Source organism: Chlorocebus sabaeus, chromosome 18 (assembly GCF_047675955.1).
Source record: "Chlorocebus sabaeus isolate Y175 chromosome 18, mChlSab1.0.hap1, whole genome shotgun sequence".
Taxonomy (NCBI): domain Eukaryota; kingdom Metazoa; phylum Chordata; class Mammalia; order Primates; family Cercopithecidae; genus Chlorocebus; species Chlorocebus sabaeus.
Genome location: NC_132921.1, coordinates 56,442,924 through 56,467,705, shown reverse-complemented (window position 1 = coordinate 56,467,705; position 24,782 = coordinate 56,442,924). Strand labels below are relative to the sequence as shown.

The 24,782-nt window shown below is 43.9% G+C and overlaps 1 protein-coding gene across 1 annotated transcript in view; it reads right to left on the bottom strand.

Moving 5' to 3' along the window:
- KCTD1 (potassium channel tetramerization domain containing 1) overlaps window positions 1–24,782 on the bottom strand; it is a 95,650-nt gene that overhangs the window by 1,006 nt on the left and 69,862 nt on the right. The window contains 2 exon segments of the mRNA XM_007974393.3: window positions 3,593–3,898; window positions 22,306–22,450. Coding sequence (XP_007972584.1) covers window positions 3,593–3,898; window positions 22,306–22,450 — 451 coding nt within the window.

The window sequence follows — 24,782 nt, the reverse complement described above, 5'->3', positions numbered from 1 at the left end:
ATTATGTGCAGCTCTGGTTCATCTCATCCAGCACCCATGTCCCTGTGAGCTGCTCCTCTCAAAGGAAGATCCTGGATTAACGGGCAGGAGAGAGGAAGTAAGCATTTCTAGTGCCTAAAATGTGACTTTACATGCTTGCTTTACACACACCAGCTACAACACTCGGTGGTGTTAGGCCCGTTTTATAGATGAGAAAACTGAGGCCCATGGCTAGTCAGTGATGGAACTGGGTTTCCAACTCAGGTCTGTTTCGCTTCAAACCTGTTTTTTTTTGTATATGCAATGCTGCCCTCTCTGTCAAAAATGAGGGTTCACATTTCAAAGCTCATTTATCACTAAAATACATCCTATGAGATGATAAATCTGGAAAGGACAGTGATGGCAGAGTTTACTTAGCCAGTGATTCATTTGTATTCTCAACTCCGCCTTTGTTCGAGTTTCCTAATACCAAGTTAATATATATGTTTCAACCTGGAAGATTGATGTAATTTCAATAGCAGAACAAAGGGACTACTGAAGACACTAGAGGATTATCTACAGATTTTCAAGTTTATAGCATTTGAAACAGATGTATTTCCCTGCATGCATTCAAGGAGACAAGAATCAGCACAATGATTACATATAAGAAAATGTATGAAAAATAAAGATATTCTAAACTTTTTATACAAATGTAAACCATAGAATCTGTTTCTTAATTTTGAAATCAAATACCTAACGCCAGCAAGATTCCCAGGTTTGGCACTACATGTCTGACACTCTTAAATGCAGGAAACAGTACCTGTGACTCTTAGACACAAATACAGGAAACTGATCTGGAGCATTCTGTTTCTTTAGGAATCCAACAAATATTAGACTTGCAAATATTTCCTGCCAGAGTTCTGAATATAATTAAATTACCTCCACACCACCTTGAAAGCAAAGTGATTCAGCCGTAACTCAAAAAAAAAAAACCACCATAAAAAACAAAAAACGCCCACCTCAAAAAAACTTTTATTAGAAGGAAGTGAAATGTAGTCAATGTAACGTGAATCCTTACGTTTAAAAAAATTATTATTTTTTAGTTGCCTACTTCAATATAGAATATAGTCTGCTATGTTGCAAAACAGCTTACTAGATGAGACTGGAAAGCAAGAGAGTATGTTTTCTAAAAATTAAAACCTCAAGTGCTGGCAAATTAAAAAAACACACACAAGTCCTTATGAGAACAAAATTAACATTCTACCCAGCAGTGCGCTATTTCTGTAGGTAAATTCACAATGCATATGATACCCGTCAGCATAAGGACAGGAAGAAAACAATCCCTAATTTCAAAATCAAGACGTGCTTTGGTGGCAGGTAGATACAAAGACGAATAACAGCTCCCTCCACGTATTCCCCAGCAGAGGCAGGAATGCAGCTTTCAGCAAGAGGCACCCCAGCTTGCTTGGCCAAACCAGACCCTGGAAAAGATTCCTTGCCATGATTAGGAGGGGAAATCCAAAGGGGAGGAAGCTGTGAACAGCAGAGAACCTAACCCTGATGTCCGTTTTTCTTTGAGTCTTAAGGTCACTAAATGCTAACAGGAGGAAATCTCTAAGCTCTTCTTCAGAGTTCGATAGGCATCATGTGATAATTATTCAATGTGATCCAATGTTACCTTGGATGTGGTCAAAAGCTTATTTCAATGTAATGCAAACAGCTGATGGAGCCATTACTTTGGAAACAACAACACGTTCACAGCAAAGTTCCTTAAACTGAGTGATCATATAACAACTTAGTGAGGTATAGGGTGTCATAAGCCTTATCCCAGAGTCTCTGCGTGCCCACAGGCTGGTGACTATTTCTTGGTCAGTGGAGCAGGAAGCAAGGGTAGGTCATGGCTGTGTCATACGATCACGTTAATCCAGATGAAAATTTCCACATCTGGCGTGGGAAACTGTCAAGCATATGAATTGACGATCGTTATTCACTGGCCCCAGGGTGTGGCCGAGGCCTTCCTGTCCTGGCTCTGAATGGTTCTGCCCCTCTGTCTGCTCCAGTGGCAGCCAGGGCAGGCTGTCGTGTGGAAGGGGACCGGCTTTCTGGCTTTTAAAGAGGTTTAAACTGCTGAGACCGTCTCAGGAACGCTGTGCAGGGCCATGCGGGAGCGCCACACACCTCCAGGGGGCGCTCTCCACACAGGTGAGAATGCAACCCTGCGACCCAGCGGCCGCCCCGCCGCCTGGGAGCATGTGCCTTCCGCTAGCATGCTTAGGGAACATTTTCTGCCAGAATTTTCTGCTCTTCTGTTCTCAGACATCTGTTCATACATTTAAAGAGTTATAAATAATCATGGAACAATCCTTAAGAGGCAGCACGGAAGAGTGGGTGCTTCGAGTCTCTGTGCTTTGGGAAGGGTTCTGCTGACTAAATACTGAACAACTTCATGGGCCCATTCCAGTTAAAAAGAGGGAAAAAACTAGAACCCTCACTCTATTGACTTCCAACGGTTTTGTGTCACACGGAGCTGGAATCGAGACCCAGGTGCGCCTCTGCCTTCTCATCAGAAAGACAGAGGGGATTAACAGTGCTCACCTGTTACGGTTGTAAGACGACAACGCATGTTCAGGCCCTGGCCCAGGGTAGGGCAGAGAGTCGGTGCTCAGCACATGTTAGCCTCTGAGTTCTGAATTCCACCCCCACATCTCCTGCTCCCCTAGACTTCTCCATCTCAAGAAATGGCAGTTCCACTCACCCAGTTCCTCTGTCACAAATCTTAGTCATCCCGGGCTTATGTCTCACAACCCACAGCCGTCAGAAAACCTTATTAGCTCTATCCTCCAGACACTCAGAACTGGACACTTCTCAACTGCTTGTACCACAGCTTGCTGCCTGGTCTCCTCGCTTCTCCTATTCTCTAGCTGCTGTCACAGTGTTCACTTTAAAATACGAGTTCTGTCAGTTCTCCCTTCTGCTCAAAACCCTCCAGTGGATTTCCATTTGGCTCACATACACAAATGAACCCAAACCAAAAGGGGCCAAAATGAACAATCCTAGGGCACTTGCCACCCCCTAACGAGGCTCTCCATGATCTGTCCCTGATCTTCCCTCCTGTCTGGGCACTCTCTCCCTGATTCACTTTCTTCAAGCCAAACTGGCTTTCCAGATAGTCCTCAATATGCCCAGCATACTCTACCCCAGAAATCCACTTACCACCTCCTGGGCAATATATTTATGTTGACTGTTTGCCTCCCACTCCACTCCCATAATGCAGTTCCATGAACACAGAGCTGTCCATCTTGTTCTCTGTTTGTCTCGCTGAACCTGAACTGCTGGGCTCAAGTGATCCTCCTGCCTTAGCCTCTGGAGTGACTGGGACTATACGCGTGTGCCACCGTGCCCAGCTGTTGTGTTCTATATCTGTCCCTTCTGTATCTCCAGTGCTGATCCCAGCACCTGGCATAATCACAAGACTTACGGAATGACTGCTGTAGAGGGTGATAATTCACCTACCCAACAGAAGTGTCACTGAGAGCTTCTCAGCTCTTTGGAGGAAAGGCACTATGTGAGGGCAAGGTTAAGTGACAACGGTGAGAGTGACATTTGATGCACACAGTGTGTAACAATGCTATACCTGGACTGAGTTGAGGTGACAATAGCCATTTAGTGGAAACCTGATGACGTGGGTCGAGTCGTGATTCCAGCCTGCATTGACAGAGTTACACATCACGTCGCCAATTTCTGGAAATACTTCTTCTATCAAGGATTTGTCACCGCTTAGTGTGATCCTTTCTCCGAGGTCTGGGGCCACACGCACGACGAGGCACTCACAGGGCCTTGAAAAGCGACCAGTTTCTCTGTCCTGTTTCCATCTTTCCATCTCCAACAACATGGGCTGAAGCTGAAAATATTTTGCCTCTTCATATAACAAAGTGTAGTCCTGGAAAAAAAAAAAAAAAAGTATTTCACAGTGCAAACTGCAAACATAAAGTACTGAACATGTCCACATGTAAGAGGTGATTTTTTCCACCTCTTGTTATGTCAATAATCAAATCTGCATGTGCGTTTTTCACTTGCGACAGGTTCGTAGAGGCTCAATTTGCATTCATTCATTCAGTGAGGATAAAAGGAGCTAAGCAGATTAGGGCTGGTCAGGCCTTTTTACATGATTTAAATCCTGTAACCCTCATCATTGCCCAGTGAATTAGGAACCTTTATTATTCCCATTTGCAGATGAGAAAAGTGAGATGTGAAAAGATTCACCCAAGACTTGTTCCTTTTAGTAGAAAAAATGTCTCTGGGTGTTTCAAGTTTGCTTGTGTCGCTGAGAACCCGATTTCTGTCCTCTTGGATGGAACGCATACATTGACCAAGGGGAGGCACAACCTTGCCAATAGGTACCCTTCAGCAGAAGCTCCGGGTCACCTTTGGTGGCTACAGGAGTGTGTGGGACAGATATGAGGCTACAGACAGGCGGGGATGGGCACCTGGAGGGCAGGCACGTGGCTTTTACTTGAACTTGGGTGTTGATCTGTGATGGTTCGGGGGAGGCTGGTGGAGATCTGGAAGGCGAGTGTACTGCCCTGTGCCACCTGTTGGAGCTGCCATCATAGAGTCAGAGACATAAACAACATTAGGCCTTGATTCCTGCAAGATGTGCAGTGAAGAAAACCTGTCCATTTCTGCATTTCTGAAAGCATGAACACCTGGTCTTTTGGCATGGTTTCCTTTCCTCCACCCTCAAAATAATCTATTGAATTGAAACAGAAATCTAACAAAACAGGTATTAAAACACACACGTAAGCCACTGAATGGGAAGACAAAAGAGAATGAGGGGGAGGCAGCAACTCAGGAACAATGTTAACAAGCAGGTCAATGTTATGGCTAAACGTAGCTATGGCCACAATCATTTCTGGGTGTGAGATAAGTGGATACTTGTCTAGACACGTTGACTGAGAACATTTTAATCAGCTGACACAGGCATTTGTGCCTTCCGTCCATGGGCAAGAGCTGGCAGGGGATGCCCGGTGCCTGCACGACAGCCAGTGTTGCAAACATGTGGTCCGAGTGCTTCAAAGAGGCCCCTGATGTCCAGATGGGTTAGAGCAAGAGAAGCAGAAGATGACCATGGGATAATTATTTTCATTTTGCACTTTGCTTCTTCTCTTGCAAATCAAGCAATAGCAGGAGCAGCAGTAGGGGCATTATTCAACACTTCCAGAGAAAACAGCATGGAGAGATGAGAGTACTTGGCGGCCTTGAGGTGGGTAATCCACTTTCCATATAAAGAAACTCGGACCCAGTAGAAGATGCTGATGACGACACTCATCTCAGTGGAATGGGCTGCTGCTTTATTCTGTCCTTTTCCTGGCAACCCCCTTACCACAGGAGTCTTGGTTCCTTGCAGGAAAGGAGCCCATTGCTCTGAAAATCTTCCTTGCACATGTTTCTACCTGCTTAGCCTCCTGACCCAGAGGAGATACTGTTTTGCTTTAAGGAGTTGAAAACTAGGCTGAGGTGTGGCCACTCTTAAGACAGGGCAGAACCAGGGCCCCTAGCCCAGCCTGAGGGGTAGGAGTGGGGAAGCCACTGCAGGTTCCTCCTGGTTCTACCTGGGATCCCCACTCCAGGCCTTTGTCATCTTGGCATCACACCAACTCTAAGATACTGACCTAAATACTTAGTTACCAAGATGACAGCTCTCAAGATTTTAAAACGGCAATGAGAGTTACACAAGAAAGAGAAGTGAGAACTTACGCTATTGCTTTTATTTTCTTGTGAGATTTAATTACAAAATTTAGCACAAGGAAGGATCTAGACTCCAGTGAAAATACCACTTATCGGCTGGGCGCAGTGGTTCACGCCTGTAATCCCAGCACTTTGGGAGGCCAAGGTGGGTGGATTACCTGAGGTCAGGAGTCTGAGACCAGCCTGACCAACATGTCGAAACCCCATCTCTACTAAAAATACAAAAATTAGCTGGGCATGGTGGCGGACAAAGCCCTGATCTCCCAATGTGTCCAAAGTGAATGAAGTGAATGAAGCTAACAGGACTTGGGGTTAGAAGTCCTCCCCACACTGACCCTGAGTCCTCACCATCTTTTCTTCCCTCTAGGTTCACAAGCCACTTGTTTAATAATCCACTCTGAGGTCTGGCCCTGGATGGGTAGTGAGGCTCGCAACATAATGTTGCTCCAATTCCTTGTTACCTACTCTTGGAAAAGTCGAGAAACACTGGCCCTTTTCAGATGTTGGCCCTGCTCAGTGACCACTCTGGGATCCTGCTAGGGTTTATTAAAGCGAGAATTCAGAAGTGCTCCTATGAAGGTCATGTTGCCCCTGGGCTATGGTCTCACGGGCCTAGCCTTGAACTGCTTTAAGCCACCAGGTGTTCTTTTATTCTCTCTTGACCATCCTGGCTCCATTTTTTCCTTTACTATGTTGTTCTATCTGGTCTCCAGAGTAGAGTCACTGCTGCGCCATGGGGAGCAGATGACAGAGAACAGCCAAGTGCTCATGCTTCTCTCCGGCGGCCACTCACCATGCTGCCTTGCCTCTAAGCACTGGCCGGCTGGAGAACTGAAATGGTCCTTGCTGCGTTACCATTTTCTGCACACCGTGAAGTGCACGCTGGCCATTCATTTTCTTGGCAGGCTCCTTTGTGTCTGTCTTTCTATCCTGCCTAACACCCGCTTACAGTTTCAGCTCATCAGAAATGAACCCGCAAAGCAGAGTCAGTCCCGCTGGCTGCTGCCTTTAGAAACCTCCTTTCCTTCCTTAAACGGGATCATTTAACTTGACTCTCTAAGTACCATGGTTTTTAAAGTTTAGTGTGTTTTTGTTAGGTTCTCTGGCCTTGTGCTTATTTCCTTCAGGCCTCTGAATCTTCAGAAATCTTTCCTTAAGCCTTTGTTCTAATCTGGCAATGTCCTTTCTGGGGCTTTTATAAACTTGAGATGACTGGTCTCTTGTTTCCAAGGTTCTTGGTGAAAATAGGCAGGAGTTTATGCGGCAGCAGCAGGTTCAGCACCTGTGTTTCTGAAGGAAATGAATTCACAACATCCGCTTTTCCTCCCTTCTGAGCAATGAGCTTTCAGCAAAGCAACTCAAGAGCGTGCTAGCTGCTGTCACTCTTCTGCCCTGGTCCCATATCCATTTTATCTTCTCTGATTAAGAAAGCACCATCTGGGGCCAGGCGCGGTGGCTCAAGCCTGTAATCCCAGCACTTTGGGAGGCCGAGACGGGCGGATCACGAGGTCAGGAGATCAAGACCATCCTGGCTAACACGGTGAAACCCCGTCTCTACTAAAAAATACAAAAAACTAGCCGGGCGAGGTGGCGGGCGCCTGTAGTCCCAGCTACTCCGGAGGCTGAGGCAGGAGAATGGCGTGAACCTGGGAGGCGGAGCTTGCAGTGAGCTGAGATCCGGCCACTGCACTCCAGCCTGGGTGACAGAGTGAGACTCTGTCTCCAAAAAAAAAAAAAAAAAAAAAAAAAGAAAGCACCATCTGGCCAGGCACAGTGCTCACACCTGTAATTCCAGCACTTTGGAAGGCGGAGGCAGGAGGATTACTTGAGGCCAGGAGTTCCAGACCAGCCTGGGCAACAAAGGGAGACCCCGTTTCTACAAAAAGTGAAAATATCAGCTGAGTGTGGTGGTCTGGGCCTGTGGTCCCAGCGAAGTTGAGGCTGTAGTGAGCTATGTTTGCATCACTGCACTCCAGCCTAGGAGACCAAGAAAGACCCATCAAAAAAAAAAAAAAAAAAAAACACCATCTGTATTTCTTGCTTAGCCCCCTATATAGTTAAAGGGAAACCAGTTACTCACAGACCTATTATCATGTTTAAATCATTTCAAAATCTTAGAATACTATTTTTTCTTTTTTTCTTTTTCTTTTTTTTTTTTTGAGATGGCATTTCGCTTTTGTCGTCCAGGCTGGAGTACAGTGGCATGATCTCGGCTCTCTGCAACCTCTGCCTCCTGGGTTCAAGTGATTCTCCATCCTCAGCCTTCCGAGTAGGTGGGATTACAGGCGCCTGCCACTATGCCCGGCTAATTTTTTGTATTTTTAGTAGAGACGGGGTTTCGCCATGTTGGCCAGTCTGGTCTCGAACTTCTGACCTCAGGTGATCCGCCTGCCTTGGTCTCCCGAAATGCTTGGATTACAGGCATGAGCCACCACGCCCAGCCTGAATACATACTTCTAAATAATTTAAGAATTACAATAATTTCACACATGAGCTTCCCTAAGATCCCGAGGACAGGTACATGGGACAAGAAAACAGACACGGGTGGTGGACTCCAAAAAAACAGGCCAGGTTTTGAAACTTCTTTCTTGATTAAATAATTGGAATTCAGAAAACATCCTCCCTAGAGGGAGGAAAACGATATATTCAGTGTAACAGGTTCCTACTGCTGCTGTGAGAAACTACCACAACTTTGGTGGCTTAAAACAACACAAATTTATTCCCTTACAGTTCTCCAGGTCAGAAGTCGGAAATGGATCTCACTGAGCTGAAGTCATGGTGCCAGCAGGGATGCCTTCCTTCTGGAGGCTGTGGGGACAAATCCACTTCCTCATCTTTTCCAGCATCCAGAGGCTGCAAAAATTCCTTGGCCCATGGCCAGCAAGCACATCACTTCCCTCATCCCATCTTCTCTAACCCCGGCCCTCCTGCCTCCCTCAAATAAGGACCCCTGTGATTATACAGAGCCCGCCTGGATTATCCAGGCTAATCTCCCCCCATCTTAAGACCCTTAACTTAATCACATCTGCAAAGTCCTCTTTGCCATGTCAAGCATCGTATTCACAGGTTCTGAGGACTGGGGCAAACTTCCCCTCACAGTCAATGGTTCTGCGAAACAGTTCAAAGGCTTATTTTCTGAATGTACCTGAGGTTCTACTCAGTAGCTGACAGGTCCTTAACACTCAAAAGGCAACTCAACTGTTCACCTATTTCATTTTAAAACCTGTGTAGGTGCCAGATGCCGTGGAAGGTACCGTGAGCACAAAAAGGATTTTTCTCTGGGGAATGTCTGTAATACCTCCCAGGAGCTCTAGCTCTCCCCATCCCCAGGCTCAGGGCAGTGGGATCCTGCTCTTGGGACCCTCAGCAGTGGGTGGTTCCCTAGCAGGCAGGGCACCTATGTATCAGGGGTACCACCAACAAAGCAGGGGTGCCCAGAAAATGAGAGGATTTTACCTTTCCCATTTCCAAAACAGCATCCAAGTAGCGGTCATCACAAGAAAAGACAAATCTCTGCAGCACTTACTTTCCTTTGATTGTAAAGATTTTGTTTTTCTTGTCAGGGACGGGAGGTTGGGGGAGTGGCCACTGCAGTTTTTTCAGTGTTTGGGGTACTAAAGCTCTTAATTGCCCTGGCTTGTAATACTCCTTTGGGCTGGAATAATTTATTTCTTTTCTTTTCTTTTCTTTTTTCCTTCCTTCCTTCCTTCCTTCCTTCCTTCCTTCCTTCCTTCCTTCCTTCCTTCCTTCCTTCCTTCCCTCCCTCCCTCCCTCTCTCCCTCCCTCTCTCTCTCTCTCTCCCCTCTCTCTCTCTCTCTCTCTTCTTTTTTTCATGGAGTTTCTCTCTCATTGCCCAGGCTGGAGTGCAATGGCATGATCTCGGCTCACTGCAACCTCTGCCTCCCAGGTTCAATAGATTCTCCTGCCTCAGCCTCCAGAGTAGCTGGGATTACAGGCACCCACCATGAGGCCCGGCTAATTTTTGTATTTTTAGTAGAGATGGGGTTTCACCATGTTGGCCAGGCTGGTCTTGAACTCCTGACCTCAGGTGATCTGCTCACCTCAGCCTCCCATAATGCTGGGATTGCAGGCGTGAGCCATCGTGCCTGGCCCATTCTTTCTTTTCTTCAAAGCCTGGAGGGACTGGCCCATGTGCCCCTTTTCTCCTGCCACTACTTGATATTTCTCACCAGGCGGTCCCCTCCCCATCCAGGGGCACTGACTCCCAGCTTCTCCTGACTACTCTTGTTTCCTGGGTCAAGGATACCCAGACTAGGATTAGTCTTGATGGCTACTGAAAGAAATGGAAGCAGCAGCAGTGTCCCCGTCTATGCCCTGCCACTGTCTCCACTCCCCGTCTTACAGACAGAAGCACACACAGGTGGCCGTGCCAGGGTGCTGATGGCGGGACGGAAGGCAGGCCCACCAGCATTCGGAAACAACACCCTGGCTTGGTAAGTCACGAGGACGCCACACCACAGGAGCTAGGCCTGATGTCTAGAGCGTGCTGAGGGTGGGGACCAGAGACACCATCAGAAATGGTGCCGGGGCTGGGGCTGGCTGCTCTCCCATCCTCCCAGTCCTGCCTCCGGGAAAATATCCTTGGGAGGAGAAAAGAGGGCATGGGCAGTACTAGACAACGCCAGTCAACAGACCACAGATACAGCCTTGGTGGCGGCAGCTGAGGCCGTGGTCTGGGGCATGTCCTGAGTGGGCACTCCCGCAAATACCGGTGAAGAAACTCCAGTGAGTGGGGGCCTACCCAGGTTGCCACTCTGCCTTCTCCGAGAAAGTTCTACCCACAGGAATGAGGACCTAGAAGCAATGTGTGTGCTGCCACATTGGCTAAAGGGCAGGCATCAGAGCCAAGCTGAGCCAATCAGATGGTGTCTCTGTAGGACCAAGGGAGGGAAAAGAGGCCCTGGGCTTGCTGAGACTGGCACATGTTAATAGCAGCTCCTGCAATTGAAGTCCTCAGGGTGGTCCTGGTGTTTCCACCCCTGAGAGAAAGCTTCCACTAATTCTATGAGGTAAACTAGTAAGCGCTTCCTGTCAATACTCCCTTTAACTTTTCCTTAAGCTGGCGACTGGTTCTCGAGCAGGAGTAATTTTGACACTAGAGGGCATTTAGCAAGGTCTGGAGACACTCTTGGTTGTTGCAACCAGGAAGCGGGTGCTAGTGGAATTTGATGGGTAGGGAGGGATGCTGCTGAAAACCCTACATTGCACAGGACACCCCCATCACAAAGAATTGTTTGGCCCCAAATGTTACTCTGAGCTTGACAGAGATCGTTTATATTGCAGCCTAAGGAGCATGCAACTCACCTTGATCCAATGATCAGTTCATTCCTAGCATCATTAATGGTGGCTCAACCACATGCCTTTGCTACTGTGATGTAACATGAAGCAAACAGCATCACTGTGATGTATTCTCCCCAACATGTCTAACTTAAACCCATCATGTCTTTAGAGATGACTTCCAGTTTACAGGAAATTAGGGGATAGATTCATGAGCTAAACTACACACGACAAGGCCCAGTCTCCAGCAAGTTGTAAAAGGCATTGTGGGGTCAAGCAGGGAAACGCGAATATAATTGCAGAATTAGAGGAAATAATTGGTTTTTTTTTTTGAAAATGGAAAGGTAAAGGTTATTGTCCAAAATAAGCACAGGAAAAGATCCAGAAGGCTACTCACTAATGTTTTACCATCGGCAAGCTGAGTGGTGGGAACATATGGTATAGTTTTTTTTTTTTCTTTTGGTTTGTTTATATTTTTAAATTTTCTACAATGTACATGTACTTCTTCTATAATATTAAAACGTTATTAAAAATAAACAATAGAGGTTGGATGTGGTGGTGGCTCACACCTGTAATCCCAGCACTTTGGGAGGCTGAGGCAGGAGGATTGCTTGAGCCCAGGAGTTTGAGATCAACCTATGGCAGCATAGTGAGACTCTGTCTCTACAAAAAATGAAAACTTAGCTGACGCATCTCCAAGACAATCCTAAGTCAAAAGAACAAAGCTGGAGGCATCACGCTACCTGACTTCAAACCATACTACAAGGCTACAGTAACCAAAACAGCATGGTACTGGTACCAAAACAGAGATATAGACCAATGGAACAGAACAGAGTCCTCAGAAATAATACCACACATCTACAGCCATCTGATCTTTGACAAACCTGAGACAAACAAGAAATGGGGAAAGGATTCCCTATTTAATAAATGGTGCTGGGAAAATTGGCTAGCCATAAGTAGAAAGCTGAAACTGGATCCTTTCCTTACTCCTTATACGAAAATTAATTCAAGATGGATTAGAGACTTAAATGTTAGACCGAATACCATAAAAACCCTAGAGGAAAACCTAGGTAGTACCATTCAGGACATAGGCATGGGCAAAGACTTCATGTCTAAAACACCAAAAGCAATGGCAGCAAAAGCCAAAATTGACAAATGGGATCTAATTAAACTAAAGAGCTTCTGCACAGCAAAAGAAACTACCATCAGAGTGAACAGGCAACCTACACAATGGGAGAAAATTTTTGCAATCTACTCATCTGACAAAGGGCTAATATCCAGAACCTACAAAGAACTCAAACAGATTTACAAGAAAAAAACAAACAACCCCATCAAAAAGTGGGCAAAGGATATGAACAGACATTTCTCAAAAGAAGACATTCATACAGCCAACAGACACATGAAAAAATGCTCATCATCACTGGCCATCAGAGAAATGCAAATCAAAACCACAATGAGATACCATCTCACACCAGTTAGAATGGCGATCATTAAAAAGTCAGGAAACAACAGGTGCTGGAGAGGATGTGGAGAAACAGGAACACTTTTACACTGTTGGTGGGATTGTAAACTAGTTCAACCATTATGGAAAACAGTATGGCGATTCCTCAAGGATCTAGAACTAGATGTACCATATGACCTAGCCATCCCATTACTGGGTATATACCCAAAGGATTATAAATCATGCTGCTAAAAAGACACATGCACACGTATGTTTACTGCGGCACTATTCACAATAGCAAAGACTTGGAATCAACCCAAATGTCCATCAGTGACAGACTGGATTAAGAAAATGTGGCACATATACACCATGGAATACTATGCAGCCATAAAAAAGGATGAGTTTGTGTCCTTTGTAGGGACATGGATGCAGCTGGAAACCATCATTCTTAGCAAACTATCACAAGAACAGAAAACCAAACACCGCATGTTCTCACTCATAGGTGGGAACTGAACAATGAGATCACTTGGACTCGGGAAGGGGAACATCACACACCGGGGCCTATCATGGGGAGGGGGGAGGGGGGAGGGATTGCATTGGGAGTTATACCTGATGTAAATGACGAGTTGATGGGTGCTGACGAGTTGATGGGTGCAGCACACCAACATGGCACAAGTATACATATGTAACAAACCTGCACGTTATGCACATGTACCCTAGAACTTAAAGTATAATAATAATAAAAAATAAATTTAAAAAAAAATTAGCTGAGTGTGGTGGTGCAAGCCTGCAGCCCCAGCTACTTCGGGGGCACTGAGTCGGGAGGACTGCTTGAGCCTGGGAGGCTGAGACTGCAGTGAGCTATGATCGCACCACTGCATTCCACCCTGGGTGACAGCACAAGACCCTGTCTCAAAAAAATTTTTTAAGGCTGGGCACAATGGCTCATGCCTGTTATCCTAGCACTTTGGGAGGCTGAGGTGGGTGGATCACCTGAGGTCAGAAGTTCAAGATCAGCCTATCGATATGGTGAAAACCCATCTCCACTAAAAATGCAAAAATTAGGTGGGCATGGTGGTGGGTGCCTGTAATCCCAGCTACTTGGGAGGCTGAGACAGGAGAATCACTTGAACCCTGGAGGTGGAGGTTGCAGTGAGCCGAGATCGTGCCACTGCACTCTAGCCTGGGTGACAGAGCGAGACTCTGTCTCAAAAAAAAAAAAAAAAAAATTTTTTTTAAATTAATTATTTTAAAAAATACCCAATAGACTTTTGAACATATCCAGGGCTAGGTAAGGGAGCTGCCTGCCAGAAAATTTGTCTATGTCTAGGAATGGTGGACATTCATACAGATAGAAAATGAAAGATGTCAGCAACATGGGGGACACTTACCAAAGACAACATTAAAGATAAAAGGCTACAGAGAGAGAGAGAGAATTGTATGGTTCTCCATAAAAAATGGGGCCAAAGCTCTAGACTCTTGGTGTGCTGAGAGCTGCAACCACATGTGTGCATGTGTGAATATGCATGCGTACATGTGCATGTGCAGGGCATAAAGCAAAAATGAGCAAATCAGTAAAAGTGGAGAGAGGGGAAAATTAAGGGAAGAGGGGCAGTCATATCCATAATAAAACACTGCAGAAAAGTTCTGTAATCACTTATGCAGAGAACAGATCTCAACAGCTTTCCATGGAAGCCAGGACACAAGCGGCTGCCACTTAAATGGTGTTCTAAAATATGAAATTATCTCAAAGATGAAATGGGTATCCAGCTTGGACAGCACATTTGCAGAATGAGATTTTAGGGGTGGAGGATCTTGTTTTTTCAGGATTGCATGCACTTGCTCACGCAGTATTAAATGGCTAGGGAGAGAAGCAGGTAATCAACAAACATTCTCCCCAGCAAACGTAGTGAAAGAGATTCTCTCCTCATGCAAAAAACCATGTCCCAGTCGGGCGCGGTGGCTCACACCTATAATCCCAGCACTTTGGAAGGCTGTGGCAGCCAGATCACTTGAGGTCAGGAGTTTGAGGCCAGCCTGCCCAACATGGTGAAACCCCATTTGTATTAAAAATGTAAAAATTAGCTGAGCGTGGTGGCACACGCCTGTAGTTCCAGCTACTTGGGAGGCTGAGGAAAAAGAACTGCTTGAACCCGGGAGGCAGAGGTTGCAGTGAGCCGAGATCACGCCACTGCACTCCAGCCTGGGCGACAAAGCAAGACCTCAAAGAAACCAAAAAACCCCAAAAACCATGTCCCTCCCAGGTAAAAGAGAAAACTCTGACGAGGAAGAAAGCACCAATAGTACTGTTCGGGACGCACAGACTCAAAGCTCCTCTGTGTACCTGTATTTGTGACTCCTGTAAACTGCACTGCTCCTGCTGATGCAGTTCCATCACCAGCCACCAGAGCGGAAGGACCCCTTCAGCTTCCGCTGCCCCTCCCAGGTTCCAGAACACCCAGTACTGTAATTTACAGCCTGTCACCCAGAGGTTCTGTGGGAAATGTTTTAAGGCCCTGGGATAGGTGAGTTTCATTTGACATGCTTTTGTTTGTTTTTCCTCAAGCGTGGGTTACAGCTAAATCCTTAGCCAATTAAAGGGTGTGTTTGGTACTTAGGATTGATAAATAGCAGGTCTTTAAAGGCTCTGGAATCCGCAGGAAGCACGCAAAAGGTGCAGAGAAGCAGCTGTGCCAATCCTAGGCAGGTGGGCGGGTGAGTCCTTAAGGAAACCGGCCACAGCTGAACTCCGTGTGGAAGTTTTTCCCTCCCCAGCATCTAACCTGAATGCTCTTGGAGGAAAAATAACACCTGCTATGTAGGTTTACGTGCTGAGGGTTAAACCAAAGTACATGCCTAAAATACCTGGCTCAGTTTCTGGAACATACTGCAACTAAAAATGAACGGCTATTATCATTTCTAACTGTAATTCCCAATATATTCGTTTGTGATTCCCTGCAGCCTGCGTCCTTTTTAATAATGGGAATTATAAATTAATATTATTCTGATAAGCAGCACACAATGATGATATTACACGTTTTGTATTTTCTACTTAGTCCCGTATAACTTTGAAAAGAAGTGCATTGCCTACTCATATTTAGATTGCAGCTTCCTGCATCTCTTTTAACCCTTTTTTGCTGTATTTCAGTGAATTAATACTAAGCATTGATTATGTGCCCAACACACAATGTCCTCTGGAAAAACATAAAAATGTCCCTGCCTGGAGAATCGCTTGAACCTGGGAGGCAGAGGATGCAGTGAGCCAAGATTGCAACACTGACCATCTCAAAAAAAAAAAAAAAAAAAAATAGTCCTTGACTGCAAGAACTTTATAAAATGCGGCAAGGAAGTGAAGATATATACACAAAATATCCAGAGTCCAAACATCAGGAAGTAAATCAGCAGGTTTCAGATGAACTGGTGGGAGCCAGAGCCTAGTTTGAATGTGAAGCTCACGCCACTCATCTATTTACCCATCCATGCGTTCATTCACTCACGCCACAAATATTTACATGCTTAATATGTGGCAGGTGCTGAGCGTGTGGGACAGATGCTGCTGGCTTGCTTCCCTAACAGCCATTTCAACCTCTCTCCCTTGCCTATTTCTCTTACTACAGAGGCTAAAAATAAGCAAAAAAAAAAAAAAAAAAAAAAAATCCCTTTCTCAGCCACCAAGGGGAGGCTCCGTTCTGGCCGATGAGCCACAAAGGGAAAGTCTTCTGTGGGATTGTCTGACAAGGACAGAGTCTTGTGAGTTGAAAAGGTGTCTGCCCCTTTCTCCTGCCTTGACTGAGGATGTGACGCCTGGAATGGCGATGCCTGGTGCCGTGATGCAGTCACCATATGATCTTGAGGTGACAGGTATGAAGCCAGAATGTCAACACTGAGGATGGCAAAACGAAAAGACAGAAAGCCTCCTGGTCCTCGATAACATTGCTGGGCAGATACCTCTGCCAACAACCACAGGCCTCTGACTTCTCACGTGAGAAAAATGAATCTCCAATAGTGTAAGCCGCTGTTCATTGGCTATTCCCACTCTCGTAGCCGGAAGCATCCCTACCTCACAGCCGGCCAGATGGTGCTGCACAGTGAGTGACAGACGCACTGTGTGTGCATGCAGAATCGGGGGTACAGGTGAGCCTAAGCTACATTGGGCCCAGGTAGGTTTGCTGGGGGACGTGGTGAAAAAGATGAGTCCTAAAATCCAGTAAAGGCCAGGAGAATGGCTGTGTAGGCCCACAGAGGGGCATTTGTCAGGGGGCAAGAGGAGGGTGTGTCTGAGGCACAGAGAGAAGTCCTGTAGGGACATGTGGAGGGTGAGAGTGGGTGAGGTGGGCAGAGGCTAGAGCCTTCTGGGCCTTGTGGGCTGTGACAGGGATGTAGTACTTTGCTCTGTGAGACAGAGGAATGAATGGAAGAAGCCGTGGCTGCTCATTTCTGCTTGACCCTCTGACTCTGGGAGGACGTGCAGCTCTCCAGGAAAATGCCTTGAAGACACAACAGAGCCGAGCATACGGCCCCCCCAGGTCTCCTGCCTGAGTCACTACATTCCTTAAGAGATACATGACCCTAGTCCTTGCCTTTTCTTCCATATGAGATAACGTCTGACAGGTTGGTGAGGACGCTTCTGTAATCTATAACACGCTGTACTCTTACACCCAAAGCTCGATGTATTCTGCTTGTGGCGTCTGAGCAAGCATCATGTGATTTTCCGTGTACTGAACCTCCACCGCCTGTATACAAGCTGTGGGCTGAAATCCTGTGTAGGACCTCAGTAAGACTTCTGAGTCAAACTAACTTTAATTCTTGAAAAGCTTGGTTTATCTTCTTCATTCCACAGTTTCAGGAACAAGAGAAAGTTCCTGCAGAGTTTCAAGCAGGAGCAACTCCTGATACAGTATCCTTTTTAAAAAGTGTCACATGGTCAGGGATGGGGTAGGAGATAGTGGCAGGGAGAGAGAAAAGGTGGGTGTAACTGTCAAAGGACTAGAGGAAGGATCCTTGTGGTGATGGAACTGTTTCGAACCTTGACTGTATCAGTGTCAATATCCTGGTTGTGATAGTATTTTGCAAGATGTTATTACTGGGGGGGCTGGGTAACACCACATCTCTATTATTTCTTACAACTGCATGCAAATCTATAATGATGTCAAAATTAAAAGTTGAATTTTTAAAAAGCATCTCAGTTTCCATGCAGAGAGTGAGTCAAAAAGGGGTTAAGAGTGGGAGCGTGGACTCCAATTATGAAGCCATTCCAAGGAGTCCAGAGAGCTGCTGGGCCTTGGGCTAGGGAGGTAGGATGAGGGCAGCGGACTGATTCGCGATGCGTCCAGGAGGTTAAGATGACGGACGCACTGACAGATCACGTGTGGCAGGCGAAGAAGAGGAAAAAGTCCAGAAGGACTGCAGGTTCCTTCCTTGAGCAAGCAGGTGGATCTGGCATCTTTTACTGAGATAGGATACAAAGGAAGAGGAGCAGATTTTGTTCTTGGTGGTGGTGGTGGCAGAGGGGGAGGCAGGCAGAGGGAGCTCATTTTTGGGCATGTAAAGTTTAAAGAGCGAATGAACTATCCAGGCAGGGATTCCGGGTCAGTATTTGGAAATGCGATTAGCTAAACATGAGGTGATTTTCATATTTGTACTAACCAAACCTTCTCCTGATGAAGTCCAGGCTATATATAACTTAGCAAAAAATATGAAATCCTATGGCAGTTTTTCTTTACTAGTATACATGTCTGTAGCTGTGACGACTTCTTTTTTGACAACTTTATTTTAAAATTGTTATTTTATTGTTTTATTTTAATGACCTAAGTCATATGTGAATGCCTGCTCACTGTAAAAACTAATGATAAAATTCATACCAAAGCACATGGAACTAAAAGTGAAATATTCTCCTTTACCCCTTTCCAATTCCACTGCCTTTCCTCTAGGAAAAGATGAGAGAGTAAGAAGTCATTCCCCCACCTCTCCAAATCATGCTTTGGCCCTTCTCTCTACAAGAGCTTACTTGCTCCCCAAAGTGGGAAAGGGTCCAGAGCTGACTGGGGAGCGCCTGACATTGGTGGGGCCAGGTTGGACGAGTGGCCGGTCACTGCTGGAATCTGTGCCCTGAGCAGGGACCCAGCTTCCTGACTCCTCTTCCTGTCTCCACATGCAGCAAGCACCTGCTTTCAAGAACAGGCCTCGTTCTCTCCCTAGGTCTCTCTGTTCCACCTGCAGCTGCTGTGGGATGCTGGCCTGCTCTCTTCAACTATGCTATTCATCAGCCGTGGCCTCGAAGACGTGGGGCTGCCGTCTAAACCCAGTCAGTTCCCTTGATCATGTCTGAGAGTGTGTGACCCCAGGTGCAGACTGAGGGCTGGAGGTAGAGACTGCACTTTGGCCTTGGGCCTGCAGAGTGTTGTCTAATTCAGCTATGATCTGAGAGCCCTGGATAAAATTTTTGCTCAAATTAATAAAGTAGCCTGGAGAACAAGGCAGGAAAGAGGTTCAAAAGTTGTCAGGCCAAGAAAAAACTGTATACACTACGTTGAAAATTATCCTTGAACAGCCTCTAGGAAGGTACCATATTAGAAACTGCTCTTTGGAATACCATGCAGCCATAAAAAGGAACGAGATCATGTCCTTTGCAGGGATATGGATGAAGCTAGAAGCCATTAGCCTCAGCAAACTAACACAGGAACGGAAAACCAAAAACTGCATGTTCTCACTTATAAGTGGGAGCTGAACAATGAGAACACAAGGACATAGGGAGAGGAACAACACACAATGGGGCCTGTAGGGGTAGGAGGAGGGAGAGCATCAGGATACATAACTAATGCATGCGGGGCTTAATACCTAGGTGATGGGTTGACAGGTGCAGCAAACCACCATCACATACGTTTACCTATGTAACAAACCTGCATGTCCCGCACACGCGTCCCAGAACTTGAAATAAAATAATAGTAATAACAATAATAATAATAAAAAAGAAATCGCTCCTCAATATGCTTCCTTTCCTGAGCTGGAAGATATCACTACTGATGAAGTGGCTTTTGCTTAGGAGCCGTGTTGCACAAATCAAGCCCGCATGTCTTCAAAGCCTGGAATCAAGCTCAGTGCAGTGAGATGCACGCCATTGAGGTGGCCTGGGGAACTGCCCTTGGCTGAGAGCAGTGGGCTCCTGCGCCTTCCTCAGGCTCAGTCCAGGGCTGCGGGAAGCTCATTCACTGGCTGCAGTTATTACACTCTCTCTATTTTCTTGCCAATTGCATATAGTTGTTTCCATGTAAAATAAATGTGCACATGATGCAACTCCTCTGTGTTCTCTTTTCCATTTGGCTAATAATCCTTGGCATGTGCCCCACTGTTCAAAATCCTGAAGGAGAAGATAAATAAGGGGCCCCTGAGCTTCTCATTAACTTGGGATCTACCCTTCTGGATCTTTTTCTGTGCTTTTATATATGCATACATACCTGATCTTTTACATAAATAGAAACATACATATGGTTCTGCAACTTAATATTTTCACTGAATCACGGAATTATGGGATTTCCCCCGCACATATCAACAGATATAGATCTAACACATCTTTGAAACTAGTCCATAGTATGGATAGTCTATAATATTTGTAACCATCTGTCACTGTTGAACTTTTTTAGAAAGTCCAGTTTTTGCTATTATAAACATGACTATAATAAACATCCTACATATAAATATCTTTACATATTTGAGTATTTCTAGCAGATTAAAGAGTATGTATATTTGAAACTTTAATATTTACTGCTGAATTGTCCTCCAAAAATGTTTAATGAGTTTTACTTCCAACCACACTGTACGTTCCCTAACACTGTATATTATACATCTTTTAAAATTTTGCCAATCTAATGGATAAAAGGGAGTATCTCATTTTATTTTTGTTTCTTTGATACAAAAGAGACTGAACGCCTTTTCAAATGTTTATTGCCAATTTCTGTTTTTTTCTTTGGGAAAATGTTGTTCATAGCTAAAAAATTTTTTCCACTGGGTTGTTTGTACGTTTCTTATAGATTTTTAAGATAGATCTTTTAGGATGGGTATTCATCGTGTGTTGAAAATATTTCTTATGGTCTGACACTTATCTTTTATTTGTATATGATGTCTTTAACTCAACTTTTTTTTTTAAAAAGATAGCTTCTGGGTAGGAAGTCTCATTTAGACAGGCCCTTTCTGCCTCAAAATTATACTTTTAGAAATTTCTTTGTATTTTTTCCTAATACTTTTATTGCCCTTGTTTTTGTATTTATTTCTGAAATTTTGTGAATTTATGATGTAGGATAGGGCTCTGGCTTTACAATTCCCTCAAATGTCTCAGTGCTGATCGTCTCAGCGCCTATTGCTGACTACTGCTTGCTTTTCCCACTGATGTGAAATGCCACCTTTATAGTACATCCAATTCCTGTGTCCCTGTACATCTATCTCCGGACCCTACTCTTCTCCATTGATTTGTATATTTCAGCGCTGTCAGAACCACACCTTTAAATTAACATAGCTCGAAAGTCTGTTTTGACATTGGTAGGACACATCCACATTACCCACCTTTATCACCATTACTATGACCAGAAATACTTTTTTTTCTAGCTATCCTTACACTTTTTTTTCTTCTACACAAACTTTATGAATGGTTCAAATTTCATTTTGAAAAATCTATTACTTAAGTGGGTTTGTCCTGACTATATAGAATAATTTGAGGATAACTGACATCTTAACAATATTGAGGTTTCCCATCCAGGAACCTAGAATGTTTCTTCATTTATTCAACTGTTTTACAGTTGTATGTAGAGATTTGTGGTTTTCTTAATCAGCCTTCGCTTGTCTCTTGTTAGGTTTATTCCTAGGTGTTATAATTTTTGTTGTATATTTTTCTATTATAGTTTATAATTGGCTCTTGCTATTCTCTAAAAAGGCTATTGACTGGCCGGGCACAGTGGCTCATGCCTGTAATCCCAGCATGTTGGGAGGCTGAGGCAGGCGGATCACCTGAGGTATGGAGTTTGAGACCAGCCTGCCCAACATGGCAAAACCCCATCTCTACTAAAAATATGAAAACTTAGCCTGGCGTGGTTGTGGGCACCTGTAATCCCAGCTACTCAGGAGGCTGAGGCAGGAGAATTGCTTGAACCCAGGAGGCAGAGGTTGCGGTGAGTCAAGATCACACCTCTGCACTCCAACCTGGGAGACAAGAGCGAAACTCCTCAAAAAAAAAGTGTATATTGATCCTCAATTGAGCTGCTTTAATGAGTTCTTTATAAGTTCTAATAGTATTAAGTTGGCTCTTTAGAATCATCCATTTGAAGAAACATTATCAGCTGCAAAAATTACATTTTCGTGAATTCCCTTCTAATATTAACACTTTCTATTTGTTCTCCTTGTCTGACTCCATTGCCTAGAGTTACCAGCATAATGTGGGCTATCTCAGCGTGACTAACCTTAACACTTGTTACTACCTGTAAAAGGAACAATTCTAAAATTTTACTGTTCATGTATGCTTTCGATTTCTGGGAGCGGGGAGGGGAAGTCTTCATTAAGCTAAGGAGGTTTTCTTTTGTTCTCTAGCTCTCTAAGACATATCAGAAATGAGCTTTGAATTTAATCAACTCCTTTTCAGTTTGTTCAAGTGAATTATAATTCAATTCTTTAAATGCAAAGCGATCCTATTTTAGTCATGTAGAAGTTTAATGACCATATCCACTATTTCATGAATACAGCATAACCATGTGAAAGAGAACTCTGGCACCTTTCAACTTGGTGTATGTTAATAATGTAGAACTAGAAATATATTTTTGGAGCACATAAAAAAATCACATATTTATGCTATTGGTGATTTAACATGGATCCCTCACCTTGAAATCATCAGGAATGAGGAGTTTGGATGTTCGTAGAAAATTCAAGATATATCTGAACATCTGTCCATCTCTGTCAATGAAATAGTGCTGTTTGAGACTGTCCAAAACAATGGGCTCTGTACCATCAAAAAGTCTTCCGATTCTGTGATAGAAAAGAGGGAACAGTGAAGACAATTAGATCAACTATTTGGCCACTGAGACTAAGAGGTGACTTTTATCACTGTCAAAGGTAGCACTTTTGAAGATGGCAGTAGGGAAAAATCACGATTGTCTGCAAAGTGTTGGTCCCCACTTGATAAATATCTCAGGATGAGACCATTCAAAATAGTCCTAGGCTTTGTCAAATAAATTCTTTTATTCACTGTCTTTCACCCGCAAAGAAAATGTTCCTGACGTGGTGATTATGGCTAAGTGCTGTCACTGTAATGGAAGGTCACATCTTTCCCCGTGTTACTTAAAACAAGCTTCTCTGCTACTTAAAAAATGTTATTGCTCCAAAGTGTCTTTGAAACAGATTCTACTAAAAAAGCAATTTTGTTTTTAAGAAATCGTTTTCTGAGTTTTTGTCACCCATGAATCCCAAACTTTCTAAAAATAAGGCAAAGCCTGTATGTTGACACCTACATTTAATGATAAAAAAAGAATAATTTAAAATACCACTCATCTAGGTGAACATGTTTTCCAATAACAATAGACACTACAGTTTCTTAGGTCTCAGCAAAAAGCATTTTTTAACAGCCAGGCATCATTACAAAAAAATATTTGGCCACCCACAAAATATGACCTGTTCAGGAACATGGGTAACTATGCTTAAAAACAAGAATCCATAATATGCTTTTCCCAGTTTTGGAATGAACATTTGTATGGTGTACTGCAGTTAAAGTGTTTTGCATCTATCATCATTTATCCCATTAATAAAGGCTGAACCTACACACATTAGTATATGTTCAGTTAATAGAAAGTGGTCATATCTATACTGTGAAAACACAGAGGGCTGGCTAATGACATGCAAACATTCCATATCAGAGAATAGAATTTACATACTAGAAATCAGTTCCTGTACCAAAAGGTACATTTTACTTTCATTAACAGTGTGGGCAGGCAAATGGCTCCATTTTTTAACGAAAAGCTTTTGCTGATCTCCTAACAAATCTCTCTCTGATTTGGAATAACATCATTCTGTTGCTCTGAAGATGATTTTGAAATTACACATTTTCTAATCTTAGGTTGAAGCGGGGCAGGTGTAATGATAAATCAATAATTCCACCCCTCTTAAAATACAACAAACAAACAAGTAGGAAAGCTACTTTCCTCTCTCCCCCAAAACAAAGGCATGTGAATTTTTGTTTCAACAAAAATCTTTTAAAGATAATTTTAAAACTCATGTTTTAAAATCATTTTTAAAAACTCATGTTACCTTACTCTGAAGGCAGTAAGGGCAAAGAGGAAAGCAAGTACATATGGTAGGGTTATTTTCTAAAAGTCAATAAATATTTTTGAGCTAGTGTTTTATCCAACTTTCCATGAATTGCCCGTGATTATCCAGGGTGTGGATTATAACCTTTCTGGGATTCTTTCACTGCATGCCACCTAGTCATTCATTTCTCACTGACACATCAATCAAACAGTAGGCTTGAAACTAAACTATGCTTAGTCACTTACTTCTAGTGTTTCCAGGACAATTTGATACAGGATGAAAAAGAATGAGATTTGTTTGCCTATTATTAAAACATTTTACTCTTCACTCTTAATAACATGATGAATTTCCAGTTGACAGGGGAAGAAAAGGGAGCTATATTAAGTACTTTCCAGATGCCTTATACCATCCTTAGTACTTTATATATGTAACAAACCCATTATCTTCATTTGAAAGATGAAGAAATAGGCTTGAAAAGATGATTAACTTGCCCAACTAGTTAAGCAGCATTGGGGGATCTGTGCACAGTCTGTCTGGTCCTAGAGGGGCCTCCCTTACAACGATCGGAATGAAAAGAATTACCAATATCGAATGAAAGCTTATGGTCTAGAGTTTTATTTCTGCCATATATTCGGGGAGTGAGAATTTTACAATGAAATCCAAGCACCTATACCGAAATAAGTCAGTATCAGTGATCCTGTCACTTTAGTAAGAGAGGAAAAGTAGGTATTTTGTTCTTTTAAAAACCCTGTTTTAAAATTTTTAGATAAACTCTCATTTTCAGGTCTAGACTTGGATGTACGCTTGCACAGAATGAGTGATTAATAAACCTATACGGAGTGAACGTGTAAAGGAATCAGGACTGAGGAGTGTGGAATGAGAATGGGGTTTGGCTAGCTACTAGCTGTAATCTAGGTGAATCGACTTCTTTGTCTCCATTTCTTTTTAAAAATTAAGTCTCACTTTGTTTTATAAAATAACTTTAACTTTTTCTCAGGGTTGATGAGGAAATTCAGTGTGCTCATGGTGAGCTCAAAAAATGCACAGCAATAGAAAG